Source organism: Brassica oleracea, unplaced genomic scaffold (genome assembly GCF_000695525.1).
Source record: "Brassica oleracea var. oleracea cultivar TO1000 unplaced genomic scaffold, BOL UnpScaffold00825, whole genome shotgun sequence".
In the NCBI taxonomy this organism is placed as follows: Eukaryota; Viridiplantae; Streptophyta; class Magnoliopsida; order Brassicales; family Brassicaceae; genus Brassica; species Brassica oleracea.
The window spans coordinates 32972-48975 of record NW_013617466.1 but is presented as its reverse complement, the minus strand read 5'-3'; the positions used below and the strand labels follow the sequence as shown (position 1 = coordinate 48975).

The 16004-nt window shown below is 34.6% G+C and overlaps 2 protein-coding genes across 2 annotated transcripts; both read right to left on the bottom strand.

The window, feature by feature from the left end:
* Positions 1–5435: 5435 nt before the first annotated feature.
* Positions 5436–7537, bottom strand: LOC106320124 (putative methylesterase 13, chloroplastic). The gene is made up of 5 exons (XM_013758491.1): positions 7068–7537; positions 6444–6683; positions 6225–6368; positions 5842–5973; positions 5436–5776 (listed from the first exon to the last, which is right to left on the bottom strand). Exons 1-5 carry the CDS (start codon positions 7533–7535, stop codon positions 5489–5491), a joined length of 1272 nt encoding a protein of 423 aa, XP_013613945.1. The 5' UTR covers positions 7536–7537; the 3' UTR covers positions 5436–5488.
* A 1745-nt stretch (positions 7538–9282) lies between these two features.
* LOC106320122 (putative ATP-dependent RNA helicase DHX33) lies at positions 9283–12240 on the bottom strand. Its single transcript, XM_013758490.1, is given in 13 exon segments — positions 9283–9308; positions 9311–9600; positions 9688–9887; positions 9965–9994; positions 9996–10200; positions 10316–10501; positions 10586–10746; positions 10820–11023; positions 11106–11448; positions 11532–11748; positions 11827–11907; positions 11996–12045; positions 12132–12240. Coding segments are annotated over 13 exon segments (2070 nt in total). The 5' UTR covers positions 12209–12240.
* Positions 12241–16004: the final 3764 nt, after the last annotated feature.

The window sequence follows — 16004 nt, the reverse complement described above, 5'->3', positions numbered from 1 at the left end:
GTTTCTGCTCAAACCTCACAAACAGATTCATAGCCCCCTTCACCCTAAAGTGCTGCACAAAATAGTTTATAGCTCCATCACTTGTAAGCTGGACAGGAGGTGTTCGAATCCCCGTTGCTAGCTCCAAGCTACTCGGCGGCCAGTAACTGAGAACAAGTTTCCACAGCTTCTCTTCTTTACCAAACTCCCTCAATACACTCACTTGAAGTTCTGTCATTGTAATACCTTTTGAAACAGGAACAAGCCGCGCCATTTGCCGTTTGTCAACCACAAAATCCCACTTGCTTCCATGTCCACACACCCAGTCGCCGCACATCACCAAGCACTGCTCCTCCATAGCGCCTGAAAAACTCAAAAAGGCATAACAGAATACGAAATACGAGTGAGGATTTAGCTTCTTTTTCCTTCATTATGCTGAAAGGAAACAAAAGAAAAATAACCTAGTTTGCTACCTCTTGCACAAACACAGAAGATAGTGTCTGTTTCTTGTTCTTAAACGTCGAGCACCAATGTGCATTTAACTCACGTCATTTTCACACCCAACGCTCACACAACTTTCAAAACTCACCCTTGGATTTAAAAGTTCTTTTTCCAATCCAACGGTGTAAAAATAAAGTACACACACGATCCTTGGAGTGTACAAACCGGCCAGACAGCTAGCAAACCGGTTTCCTAACCAGACAACAACTTCCCTAAAGCAACTATGGGGGCAGAAATGTCCAATTTCCTACTTGATCCAAGATAATGTACCTTACAAGCTCATTGTTTCTCGATATGCAAACCAAAGACATAATGTGTCCCTTCTGGTAATCAACTCATTCATTTCTCGCACTGTATCCCCTATATATTATTTGTGAAACATTACAACTTCTTTTTGTAACACGGCCTGTCCACACTAACATGGGCATCCACGCCATAGAGCCACGGGTTTTGCTTACGAAAGTCTTCATCTTTCGGGAGGTTGACGCCACTGCTACTACCACCCAACTCAACAACATGGTCAAAAGCATCATTAGTGGTGAAAGTGTAACGGCGAGGTCCACTATTTGTTGTCAAACCATCAACAATCTCATCCTCATTGTAGATGACATTAACAGCATTGGAGCCTTTATAGTCACTGCTTAGTAATGGGTTCCAGAAATCTTTGTCATACCCTCGAGGGCGAACGTCTAGCTCGTTCACTTCTTCTCCTCTTACAGTTTCGTCCTCCCCACCACTACTACCGCTAAAAGCATCTCCTTCGACATACTTGCTACCGCTTTTGCTTTTCTCCCCACCACCACTAGCCCCAAAATTGTCACCTTTCCCACACTTGCTTTCGCTTTCAATCTCTGCCTCAACTCTCTCCACCTCGCTCATAAACTCCACATCAACAAAGTCAAAAGCTTTTGCCTTCGAACCATCCGTTATAACATATCCCCCGTTGGAGATACCATACCCTATTTTTGATGAACGCTTAGATCCAAAGGCAACCGGCGTAACGAAACCCATTCAAGAGTCGTCAACATTCTCACTCCCATCACAGGTTGTAAGTTTCTGCTCAAACCTCACAAACAGATACATAGCCCCCTTCACCCTAAAGTGCTGCACAAAATACTTTATAGCTCCATCACTTGTAAGCTGGACAGGAGGTGTTCGAATCCCCGTTGCTAGCTCCAAGCTACTCGGCGGCCAGTGACTGAGAACAGGTTTCCACAGCTTCTCTTCTTTACCAAACTCCCTCAATACACTCACTTGAAGTTCTTTCATTGTAATACCTTCTGAAACAGGAACAAGCCGCGCCATTTGCCATTTGTCAACCACAAAATCCCACTTGCTTCCATGTCCACACACCCAGTCGCCGCACATCACCAAGCACTGCTCCTCCATAGCGCCTGAAAAACTCAAAAAGACATAACAAAATACGAAATACGAGTGAGGATTTAGCTTCTTTTGCCTTCATTATGCTGAAAGGAAACAAAAAATAAATAACCTAGTTTGCTCCCTCTTGCGCAAACACAGAAGATAGTGTCTGTTTCTTGTTCTTAAACGTCGAGCACCAACGTGCATTTAACTCACGTCATTTTCACACCCAACGCTCACACAACTTTCAAAACTCACCCTTGGATTTAAAAGTTCTTTTTCCAATCCAACGGTGTAAAAATAAAGTACACACACGATCCTTGGAGTGTACAAACCGGCCAGACAGCTAGCAAACCGGTTTCCTAACCAGACAACAACTTCCCTAAAGCAACTATGGGGGCAGAAATGTCCAATTTCCTACTTGATCCAAGATAATGTACCTTACAAGCTCATTGTTTCTCGATATGCAAACCAAAGACATAATGTGTCCCTTCTGGTAATCAACTCTAGTTATAATTAGATACATAATTTGTAAACTTTTATGTAATATTATATTTTATCTAATAATACTCCACACAATATTTTGACTATTATATATATTTCTTAAGAAAATCTATGTTTTTCCTAAATATATATATATATATATATATATATATATAAGTGATGCCATTTTTTATGAAATGTTAAAATCCTTTTTTCAAATATAATATTAAAATCGAATCAATTTTCATAATATCGAGACACTACATATGCATTGTACATTACTATGTTGTTTGGTTACATTATCTATTCATTATGTTATTTAGTTTTAGATAAACTATCTGGTCTCAATTTTTTTAGTGTATAGGCGGATCAAATTTTGAATTCACTTATTTAGATCGGATTTTTTTTTAAAAGGAAAACAAGAGGCATGAAAAATATTAATTTATAGATTGCCAACGTTATAACTATTGTAATAGATGTTCTTAATAAAAAAAGAGAAGTTTGAATAGTAACTTTATGACACAGTGTATATGTTTGACAATATTGAGTAGTAGTCACAAAAAGTCGCTAATTGACGACTATTTTCCGACTATATATGCCAAGCACATTAAATAGTTGCAAATCGGTCGCTAATTAGCCTCCAGAACTCAAATTCTAAAACTTAAAATATAAATTTTTAATATTTTAAAACTTAAAATATAAAATTTTATCATCAAATCTTGAATTTAACCTCAAATCTTAAATTTAAACCTAAACATTAATCATTTTTAATAATCAATCTCAAATGTTAAATATATAACTCAAATACTATACACCAAACCCTACATATACTCCAAGTCACAAATCTAAAATTTCAAATTTAAATTCAAATCCAATTTCTTATAATTACTATCACTTAACCTTAATCATCTCTTTTTTCTCTAACATTGATTCCATATTTCCTCAATTTCTTATCATAAGCTATAAATTCAACATTTAAAACAATCTGATAAAACTAATTATAAACTAAATTTGTTAAAATAATCTAATAAATAAAAAAAATTAGAACAACAAAAAGGGAAAAAAGAGAAAAAAAAACAATTTTTAGTAGAAGTAAGTCACAAGTGCACGGTCAAAGAAAACAAAACAAAAAGCTTAATCCAAGTCATAGTGCGGATATTGATCTAGTTATTTACTACTCCCTCCGTTCCTAAAAGATCCATGTTATAGTTTTTTCACGCTTATTAAGAAAACATTTAAAATTGTATTTTCCAATACATTGTTTTCCTTAATTAGCTATTTTCAATAACTTTTAACCAATGAAATTTTATTAAACACAATTATATTTTTTGAAAAGTACAATTTTTCATTAATTAATGTCTTGAAAATGTAAAAAATGTATCTTTTTAAAACAAATTTTTTTTCTAAAAAATAGATCTATAAGGAACAGAGGGAGTATTAGTGAACACAACTAAAATTAAAGTACAGTAGTTGGGTTATATCGACGTCTAGTAACAAGTGAAATAAGCACGGACCATGGCGCTATCCCAAGTGTCACCTTCACTTTGCATTGACGGCGGAGTTTTTTTCGGTAAATGTAAATAAGTACTTATAGAGTTTTTAATTGCTCGGCGGTAACAGTGGTGAAGTACGTATAGATGTTATTGGCAGACATGAACACCAATTGACAATTGTGTATTATGTCGAGTCAATAGATATTAATTCACGTTATATTTTTGGAAACATTAGAAGAAAATTGATTATCAATTCTGGTAATTAATGAACATATCATTTTATAACAACTTCGGGAGACTGTTATCATTATTTATATATACATATGTATTATCATAGACCCAAAATATAACTTATATGACACAATTTACGCATGTGGTATGCTGAGTTATAGCGGAATGAAGGATCGAATGAGATACGAGAGAAAAAACAATATCGTAGGGTTTTCATTTATTTATAACAATACATAAAAAAAAAAAAAAAATAATAATAATACATATATGGAGATGAAATCAGTTAAACAGTATCAAAAGAGAAAATTTAGAGCGAAACTAAAAGAATCTAAATCTCGTGCTCTCGGCGACAGCATCCGCTGATCTCCACTATCGACATCTTTCTTACATATGAGTACTCTCCTTTGTCCATTATGTATCTTGTATGTATAGGAAAAGTTGCAACTGCTCAACTCGGCTCATTTTTTTTAACTAACTGGGGTCATTTTTTTCATACTTTTGAGTTTTTTTTTCTTTACCTTTTCTCACAACCAGAGGAGCGAAGCCTGCTAAAGTACATGTAGCGTTCCCCGAACCCACTTTTTAGCGACATGATAGCATGAACTCTTCCCCAATGTAAACATTTTAAGGTCTCCCGGTTTGATTAATCTTCCGATCAAAAACTTTATTTCTGAAAAAGATTTAGTCCTATACCTTTCAATGAAAAATTCCTGTTCTTTCAGTCGAGTTTGTGTTCACAACCTAAAATCTAGACAGAATTTAAAATGTTAAGAAAATCACCAAGCAGAGTATAGATTAACGCGTGACTAACAGACTGACTATTACATTTAACATTACATAATTCGTGGACAGCTCCGTGGAGTCAAGTTGCAAATGATGATAGTGAGTCTATTGTACGAGAGGCAGATCCAGAATGTATTAAAAGTCTTGAGGATAAGAAATATGATCAAACCTTTTGTACCATAAGAACAAAAAAAAAAAGATGGTAACGACACTCAAGATTGGGTAACATATATATATGGTGTCAACAAGTTGCATTTCTCATAGACCAACCGTGTGCAACAAGCGATTTCGAATGTCTATCGGAGAAATATATATGATTATACAAAATATCTAGAATATGCATATGAAACAAAAGGAGATTAAAGAGGCTATAGAAGTAGGAAATTAAAAACCTAAATGTGAAATTCATTTCCTCGACATAAGGAATTATTAATATGGCATACTTTTTGTGATTACTAGAAATATTCTTTTTATTAGAAAAATGTATCAAAATAAATCAACAAATAACATACGATATTCAGACCAGGACCAGATAATGTTCTGCTCACTGCTCGGTCCAACTCTCAAAACAATCTCTAAGGTTATGAGATCCAATAACCGATTTGGTTTAGTCTTTGTTATCCGGTTTGGAATAATAACCAAAATCATCAAATATATCACGATGATTTTTTAAATGGTAGTTTAGCTATCTCGACGAGGATTCGGTTCAAGGACTGAGGCCGAGAAAAGAACGGTGCATGATCGGCTCCTTTGAGCTGAAAAACTTGTTCAGGTGGGTTCAATTTTATCATCACGTCCTGAAGAGGAACCGGTATGGCACAATCCTCCATAGTTTTTATGTAGAACCGTCGAATAGAGCCGTAGTTTTTCTCCGACACGTGAAGTTTTTCAACAATTGGCGCGAACGGAAACGGTCTCATGGATACCGATGACAATGCGAGGTCCTATACAAAAAATCCAAGTAAATTCAGTAATCAAACCGGACTGTAACGGCTCGGTTTAGATTTACCTTTGGTGGGCTCTTATCAAAGATAAAATCTCTAAGCAAAGATCTGTCGTAGTCAACGGCAGTTGGAGGGTTCTTTTTGCCGTTGGCGTACAGAAATATATGAGCTTGTTGCATCAGATCATTTGATCCCAGCTGAAAAAGAATTAATTGAACCAATGAGCGCAATTAAAAAAGCATATTAGAAGCAATGAATTTTTCATTCACCAAAAGATTTGAATTGTCGGTTTGTAAAATCATCAATGTAATATCTTGGACGTGTATATTCATTAAAAGTTTGAATTGTCTTGATTAGTAAAATCATCAATGTAATATATTTTTATAATTTGTAATAAAATAATAAATTAATGTAACGAGCAGAAGATCTAATAAAATGAAAAAGGTACCGGTTGATTAAAGAGATCGAGAGTGCTTTGACCATTGGCCAACATAACAGCAGAGATAAAAACAGCTTTGGAGATTTTAGTAGGAAACATTTCCATCGCATAAGACATACAAGCCCCTCCAAAATCATGCCCCACCAAAATTACCTGTAATTAATTATGGTCTTAAAACATTATAAATTGTCTTAATTTCATCACAAATGTTCAAAGACTAAGTCGAACCTTCTCGTTGGGTTTGAGGGATTCCAGAAAGTGGAGGAGAGGCTTGGAGTAATGATCGAGGCTTGTGATGGTATTGGTGTCAGTAGAGCTAATACCTGAACCGGTCAAGTCAACAGCATCTACTTGGAAACCATGTTTCTCTAAGAGAGTTATGGTTCTGTACCAACACCAAGCCCCAAATCCTCCACCATGAACTAGCACACACCTCTTCGTCTCTGAAACTTCCACCTTCTTCAGCTCCTGTTACAGATACACACATATCGCTCACAATGTCACAAGACATAGATAAGCTACTATTGTTCAAATGCCATTTTGTGTGTTTGCATCTTATTTTCTTAAATGATAAATAATGTTTACGACAATGTAAAATATAAAAAAAAAAACAAATGTAAAATTTAAACCTAAAAGAAGAAACTTTTTTCTCAATTTGTTTGCAATTTTGTATAATTACAGAATGATTTCATTTAAAATGCTAAAAGTAGTGGCTTATTCTAATTAAAAAATACGAATATCTATGATAATTTTCAATGTAACGAATAAGCTTATGCGTAAACGCAAAACGCAAACACATATACCTCAAAATAAGCATATATTCACTAGTTTTCTATTAAATAAAAGGCTTGCCTTGTCTGGGACCTGGTTAGGCTTGATCACTGGATTGACACTAGACTTTCGCCTAGAGCTAGAGGTTCTTACGAATCCACAAGTCGATTTCTTGGGACTCTGGACGGCTGAGACAGGTCCTGAACCGCCGCTTGAGCTGGTGGACTGTCTGAAATTAGGAGGAACAACATAGTTGCTGTTACGAGGGGTTTGGTTGAAGAGGAGATTAGTGGCTGCCAAAGTTTCCTCCTGAATAATATGAGAGTTTTTATCGTGTCCATGGTGATCTTGATGATGTCTCTCTCTTATCTTCTTTTTTGGTTTGTTTACACCTTTCTTGGAAGATGAAGTGGAGGATGAGCCAGAGCAGGAGAGCGATAGGCGACGCATGTATTTTCTGGTTTTACTTCCTCCTTTGCCACGGCCGGCCGAGGATTTTGTGGGACGTCGTTCTTCCTCGTGCGAGATGCATGTGAACGAGTTCCCCATTTTTTTCTAAATTTTCTGTGTTAGTTTCTCCTCAAAAGGACAAAAGAATGTTTATAGATGCATCACCACATGTTCTAATGTTTGTTCGTGCTTGCCTCTGTTGGAGAAATGTAACAGTTGAGACCTTCACGTCGTGAAAAAGGTCTTTGCATTAGACTTTGAGGTTGCTGGGTACTCAAACTATTAAATATTTGACTAATTTGACCTGGTATTAAGGAAACATTCTGAGAATAGTTGTTCTCAAAAGCTATGTTATTTTTATTTTTGACATAAAATAAAATAATAACTTTTTGTGTGTTTATGTTGATTCATTATAACATTACGAATTATGATCAATATTAATTAGACGATTTTATAACCCATAATTATATGTCTTATCTAAAAACATTTATAAAATTTTAATTAAACCACTTGATATAACTTAATTATGAACAATTTATGTAAACAAATTTGGTGGCCAAGATGGAGACATATATAATGGAGAAACATGGAGGGCACACCCTTCGAGCACTATTTATTACTCCTTCCGATTCGAATTAGATGTCGTTTTAGAGTAAAATTTTTGTTTCAAAATTAGTGTCGTTTTATGATTTCAATGCAAAATTTATTTACTTTTTATTCTAATATATTTTTCTATTGGTTGAAATTTAGTTAGGTGTATTGATAATGATGTTTTTATCTAGTAAATAGATAAACTTAAATGTTTTATTAATCTGTATGTCGAAGTCTACAACGACAAGTAAAATGAAACGGAGGGAGTATAAGGTAAACACATTGGTGTATTGATTGTTATTCACCTTCATGACCTGGCTTTACATCTTCAGCATTTCTAAAATTGTTTTTAATTTCAGAGAAGAGTTTTCGTTTCTTCGCAGTCATTGGCCTAGACTCATTTCCACCTATACACCATATGTTTCTATTTTCTAATAGAACTAACTTCAGGAATGGTTGTCCCAACGATGAAACCATTACATGCAGGGAATAAGATTCATTCTTATATTAGACAATGGACAGATACAGTCATGCAAAACATTGTGTGGTTGAAGGCAAATGGTGATATTGATAGAATTAACTTTCTACCTTGACTATAACAAGAGGTAATCATTGCTTCCTTGTATTCGGAGTGGTCCTCTTCTTGCTTTAAGTTTCCTTCTGCTGCACAGAGTTCCTCAGATTCTTGGGTTAAATCCTGCAAGTTGGACTGGTTCAGTGTGGTATTCATGACATAGACTTCTTGACACATCCGATTATACTCAAATGAGGGCTGGTCGATTTTTTTCTGTCACCTAGATTTGTCTCCTCCGTTTTGTTCGACGATATTGTTGCATGTGCGCGAAGCTCTTCCCGTAATCCGAATTTTAAAACAATTTGGTTTTTATGTATTTCATATTTAGCGGTTTAGCTATATAAACGTCTTAAGAGTGATCTGTGAGACACAACATACATTTTTATTTTCATTAATTGAATTTCAGAGATTTTAGTCTTTTAATGGTTCAAAAATTTAAGAATCTGTTTGGTGAATGAAACGGTTGAGACTTGAGACCTTCACATCGTGAAAAGGGACTATGCGTAAGGTTTTGAGGTTGCAAAGTACTCAAAAGCATTAATTGGTATTTTTCTTATATAACTTTATTATGAATAACAAGCAAATTTGGCTTCAAAAACATATAATGGAGAAACATGAATAGAATCACTAATCTACACCAGAGAAAGAACACTGGTTGTGTTTAAACAAGATGCGTTAAAGTCACTCATCTGTTTTGTAATGATGAGAGCCGACTCAGCCAACCATAAGGGATCAATTCTTGTCAGGTTGTTGATGTACTTCTGGCTGGTTTGCATAAGCTCGTCGAAGATAACACACTCAGGTTTGGAACGGAATAAAACAGAACTTGGGTGGATGTGCACAATCTCACCACTTTCCAAAGCCCTGTATGTACCATCCATCTGTCTCTGTGCTGCTTTAAGGAAAAACGACGCAGCAAGACATTTACGGTACTCAAGCATGTCATCTCCGCAAGAAGACACATTAAACCCCATCTGTTCAACGTTTCCACGAATTTGTCTGCAACAAGAAGCATATTCAAAATTGATCAAAAGACAGAACCACAATCATGTGCAAAAAGAATTTCAAAAAGAAGACAAGACAAACCTATAAATGTCACGAGCATGTTTCAAGGAACGACTATTCACGAAGTTGTCCTTACACCACTTTCTCATATTTTTCTCAGCTTTGGCTTCACTGTTTTCCGCCTTTCTCTCCTCCAAGAACTCATCCAACTCTCGATAGACACTGAGATAAGTTAGATGATCCCCTTCAACGCTAACAAAGTGGTTTCTTGAAGTTCTTGCCTGACCAAACAAAGATTAAAAAAAAGCAGCTGCTTTAATGAACTGTATATATAAAGAAAAAAATGACAATCTCTCACCTCTTCTCTCTTCTCACGACGATCATATATAATATATGGATTCCACAGAAAGCATTGCGACAGTGATTAACATTTCCTCAAGACAGTTGAACTGATTAGCTAAAATCAGAGCTCTGGAGTAAACAGGCTTTAGTGGGAGCCGTGCCATTTGTTCCCCAGCGGGTTTTGCTAGTTTGCAATCGTCAGTCAAGGCACCAAGCAAGTGCAACTCCGCCAATGCTTTTACAATGGCGCTCCTGTTCTTTTTCAACAAAGCAATAAAAGAATAGATACTTCAGCCATGTGTCAAGACTACAAATCAATTCATTTGAAAGTAACAAAGATAACAACAACAACAACAACAGGAAGTACCTTGAAGGTTTATCAATAAAATCAAATCCAACAATATCATCAATCCCCAGAGCCTTGAGCTGCAAAATAACATTAGAGAGATTGCATCTCTTGATCTCTGGTTTGGTTGAATCCTCCAGTTTCCAAAAATCTCTCTCAGGATAAAGATGGAAACTTTTCCCATAACCCTCACGTCCTGCGCGCCCACTAAAATATAATCCAAAAGAAAAAAAAAACATATAAACCCATGCACATTGAATGTAAAACATAAATGGATACAGAACATGGTACCTTCTTTGAATGGCCTGTGCTTTTGATACTGGAACAACATCAAGCGTCTCCATTCCTTTGTTCGGATCATAGGTTCGTGCCTTAACAACCCCAGAGTCTACCACATATCTTATTCCAGGAATTGTAATCGATGTCTCCGCTATATTTGTGGCCAAAACCACCTACAAATTTTACAAAACTGGATTAGTATCATCAAATGTCCCAACCAAAAAAATGTTACTCAACTTTACTAACCTTACGGGAACCAATAGGCGCAGGGGCGAAAACTCTCATCTGCTGCTCTGACGGAAGAGCAGAGAATATAGCAAGTGGAAGCAGCTTCCTCTCGTCTTCAGGTAAATGCTGAAGTTTTTCTTGGACTAGTCTCTCAACAGATTCAATCTCCTCTTGTCCAGTGAGGAAAACAAGTATATCACCTTCCTCCTCCTCTGAATGAATCTTTAAAAATAAAAAATAACAAATGTAAAAAATTAGATTTACTTATTCCCTATAAGATGATAAGGTAACAAGATCAATTAACCTGAAATATAGTATTCAAAGCTGCATCTACATAATCAGTCTCGGGATGAACAGTGTAAAAAATGTCCACATCAAACTGTCTCCCTTCCACATGAAAATCTTTGGCACCGCCGTAGTAGTCACAGAAAACACGTGCGTCTAAACTCGCGGACATGATTATCAGCTTTAACGGAGATACTTTTCTGCCTTGACACCCTCTCAACACACCACCACCAATCTCACTTCTCTCCCGTTGCACCTTTTTAAGCAAGGCCAGGAGAACATCCGTGTGGACAGTCCTCTCATGAGCTTCATCGATAATAATGACTGAATATCTAGAAAGAAGCCGATCCACCAAGGCCTCTCTGCCAAAAAAAAAAAAATTTGATGAGAAGAGACCAAGGCCTCACAGCATAAAGTTTTCTAACTTGTGGTTTTTTAGTTTTACCTCAGCAAGAAACCATCAGTCATGTATTTTAACCTCGTGGAGCTGGAAGTAGTATCATCAAACCTAACGGCGTAGCCAACCTTTTGTCCTAACGGAACATCACACTCCTCAGCTACCCTTTTGGCAATGGTCAAGGCAGCGATACGCCTCGGCTGTGTTATCCCTACCATCTTTCCTTCCCGACAGAAACCAGCATTGAACAGGAACTGAGGCAGCTCTGTCAAAAACAAAAAAAAAACATATGATCAAGTCCAAACAACTTGGATTAGAAAGTAATTGAGAGTTAACAACTTACGAGTAGTCTTCCCACTACCGGTTTCACCAACAATAATCAGAATATCATTCTTTTGAACCGCCTTAATAAGATGTTCCTCCTCTGTTAATTAAAAAAAAAATACAATCAGTTAGTCTCTCCACGGACATGAGACAAGTGTGAATTAGGGTAAGTGAAATAAAACTTGCACCTGAAGCTATAGGAAGAGACTTTCTATGTTCTGCTATCTTCTGCCTCTTGCTGTGTGATAAGTTCAGAGTGAAAATCGTTACTTTTTGTTCTGGGGATCATTGTAAATTACTCTAGAGAGTAGAGTAGATACTAACCTTGAGCGAGAAGCAACGGGTGATTTAGGGTTTCGTTTTCTGTTTAGCACAGAGCTCTTGAGTTCTCCTTGCGCCATTGATCAGACAATTTTCACCTAGATTTGACAGAGTTCGTTTGGTTCGAGTTTCGATTTGGGACAGAACAGGAAACGGTAAGGCTTGTGTTTTGTGTTCTTCTACTGTGAACGGAAATTAGGTTTTTGCTAGGTTTGTGGAAAATACCGGACGGTTGAACCGGCTAACTAACTTTTATTTTCTTTTCTCTATTTGATAGTCGACCTCAATTTTGAACCTTAAAGAGGTAGAGTCAAACCAATCCGGTTTTAAAGTTAATTCCTTATATTTTTTTTTGATGAAATGTTAAATTTATTGATCATTTTAAAAAGAATATATGTACAGCTATATTGAATTCAAAAGAGTAAACTTAGGAAGGAAACTGAAATATGAAACTAGAACCTTTAAAAAGGAACTTGAAACTACGCAGACTAAGTTGTAGTGTCGTGTGCTTCAAACCATCGAATCATCAAGCCCCGCAATCGCAGGTTGCAGGCATACTTGAGGGAAGTGATACGATTCCTTACGGTTTTGTCGATCAAGTTAGCTAGCTGATCCACAGACTTGTAGCTGGTGTTGTGCTTTCTTTCATTACGCTCACGCCAGATTAAAAGAGAAGTATTGTAATAAACGTATTCACACTATAATAGATACGTAGCATCTTCACAATTATTTGATAATAAGTATGCTAACGCATTCACACTATATACATAAATGTGTTCACACTATGTACTTTGCATTTTTTTTTAATATAAAACTCACATACATGGTTCAAATAAAATTTTGAATTTTTCAGTTCGAATAAAAATAGATAACGAATCAAAAATCAAACTATATATATATATATATATATATATATATTATTTTTATTGTTTACGGATAAAGTTGAGCAAAATATTCATAAATTTTGATTCGATTCGTTATCCGTTTTGATTTGAACCAAAAAATCTGGATATCCGTAACTCTACGAAACAAATCAAATAATAAAATACAATATCAAAAAAAGAAGCAAATCATAAATACCAATATTTTTAGGAACATATATCTAATTCGATCTGTTATATGGATATATATATACATATATGTAAAGAATTATATATATACATTATATATATATTATACTTTATATCAGTTTTACAATATTTTTATGAATTAAATTTATTATATTAGGTACTAGAATTTAAAATTTTAAATAATTTTTTATTTTTGTAATAAAATGTTATTATTAAAATTTTCAATTATTTTTAGAATTATATTTTATTTACAGATCAAATCGTTCTTTAAAATTCTAAAAAATTTCGCATATCCGAGTCACCGAATATCTAGGTGGCTAAAGATTGAATCGACACGAATGCTTCCAAATACCCAAATATTTAATCTGTGTCCACCCCTATCTACGGATATAATTTTATTTTCTTTATATGAAAAAATGACTATTGTCAAAGCCTTTTTTATTTTAAATTAATTTTGATTTTATCTTTCATATATTATTTTGAACAAAAATGTCATTTAATATTCATTAACAATATCTTTATATATTTGTCAACTATTTTTATATTCTTTTTTACATACATATACATGTTCACCTTGATGTGAGCACCTTGTAACTAAGTATTTACCACAACTCAAGTATCTAATTTTTTGAAAGTTGAAATATTTTTTCTTAATGCTTCTTTTACTACCGACAAAATTGTATTGAAATGATTTGTCTTAATAAACTTTTTTTTTCTTAAACTATTATCTGTTTAGTAATCTTCTTTAGTTGACCGTTAATTTTTTTTTTTTTTTGCTAGTTGTGCATATTTGAAAATTTCTCTAGAATTAGTCTAACGTATAGTAGTATACGATTGCTTTTGTAATGAAGGTATTTTTTTTTTTTGGTAAAATGTTAAGTTTACCATTTTCTGAAAGAAGATTACAATGCTGTTTTTAAACAACTTATTACAAGAAAAGAAGCACAAACAGAGGAACATGAAATGAAAACAGCCTAATAAAAGTAGTAGAATAAAAGAGAACTAAGGCGGAAACAAGGAGCGGGAGGATAGGTAGAGCTGCAGGTAAGAGACTGAGCCGTCCCGAGGTGGTGGAAGAGATTCGACCGCGTTGATGACTGCAGCTACAGAGGAGGATGATTGCCTGAAGATACGATGGTTTCTTTCTCTCCACAGCATATAAACAATGGACTGCATCAAGAGTTTCACCACAGTTGCTGCACCAAGGCATGAAACTATGTGAGACCGGCCTATGATAGTCAAAACTGAAGCAAGGGAAGCAGGAGGAGCTGAGGACATCCATCCGAATGAGACCAAACTTCTGTAGACAAAGGGCAGGTGAAGAACAGGTGAGAATGAGATTCTTGACCCGAGGAGCATAAGGGACAGGACGCTGGAACTGTCATTCCCCATGAGATAAGTCTCTCTTGTAGGCAACCTTGCCAACATTGTCATCCAAGATACAAAGGAAAACCGAGGGATCCCTTCTTTAAACCAGATAAGATTTGACCATGAAACGGTAGGAGATCTCTGCCTCAAGATATTCAAGATATTTGACCATGAAGGTTAATTATTATAGTCAAAGTATACTAAAACGTTTATCATATGTAATGCTTTTGTGTTCAAAAGATTCTTGAATTGGTTTAATAAAAATATTTGAGTTTTAATCATTGAACTTCATTACGAAACAAACCATATATGGTGAATTAACCATTTCAAGAAAGCCAACAAGATTGTAGTTACCGGTCGTATACTTTTATAGTTTTATTTCAGAATACACGCATGGCATTACTCATACGATATGCGTGAAAATCCTCATCCCCCTATATATTAAAAGAGAACTTACTTTAGTGATTTCTGCTGACATGACATTAATATAGAGTTTCTCAGAAAAATTGTTATAATTCTATTATTCAATTTTTTTGAATTTTATTTTTCATTCATTTTAATCAATCGCTTATGTAGACAAGCCCAAAACTATTGTCGATTTCGTTAAGCCCATATATAGCTAGGAGGATAATAATTATCGATTTAATTTAGCCTTGGGCAAGATTTAGAACTAAGACAAATATTAAAAACTTTCCTTATTATTCAAACAGTAAACTTGCGCATGTTGATATCATATTAATTACATTTGCTTAGAAAATATTTTAATGTTTATAATTAGGTTGTTTGTTTTTAATAACTTACCTTTCTAATGTGGATTACTTACGTAAGTTGAAATCATTAAATATGCAAATCACTTATTCACAATACACATTTTTAATAACTTACCTTTCTAATGTGGATTACTTACGTAAGTTGAAATCATTAAATATGCAAATAACTTATTGACAAAATTTGTTTTTAATAACTTACCTTTCTAATGTGGATTACTTACGTAAGTTGAAATCATTAAATATGCAAATAACTTATTGACAAAATTTGTTTTTAATAACTTACCTTTCTAATGTGGATTACTTACGTAAGTTGAAATCATTAAATATGCAAATAACTTATTGACAAAATTTGTTTTTAATAACTTACCTTTCTAATGTGGATTACTTACGTAAGTTGAAATCATTAAATATGCAAATAACTTATTGACAAAATTTGTTTTTAATAACTTACCTTTCTAATGTGGATTACTTACGTAAGTTGAAATCATTAAATATGCAAATCACTTATTCACAATACACATTTAATATCTTTTTTTAAGCGTTTGATTTATTTATTATGCAAATTATTGTGCGTCGTTAATATGAGAAATAAATCGACTGTATATATATAGAAAACAACCAAGGTCTTATAATGCAAATTCTTGAATGGCTCTACTGATCATGCGTCT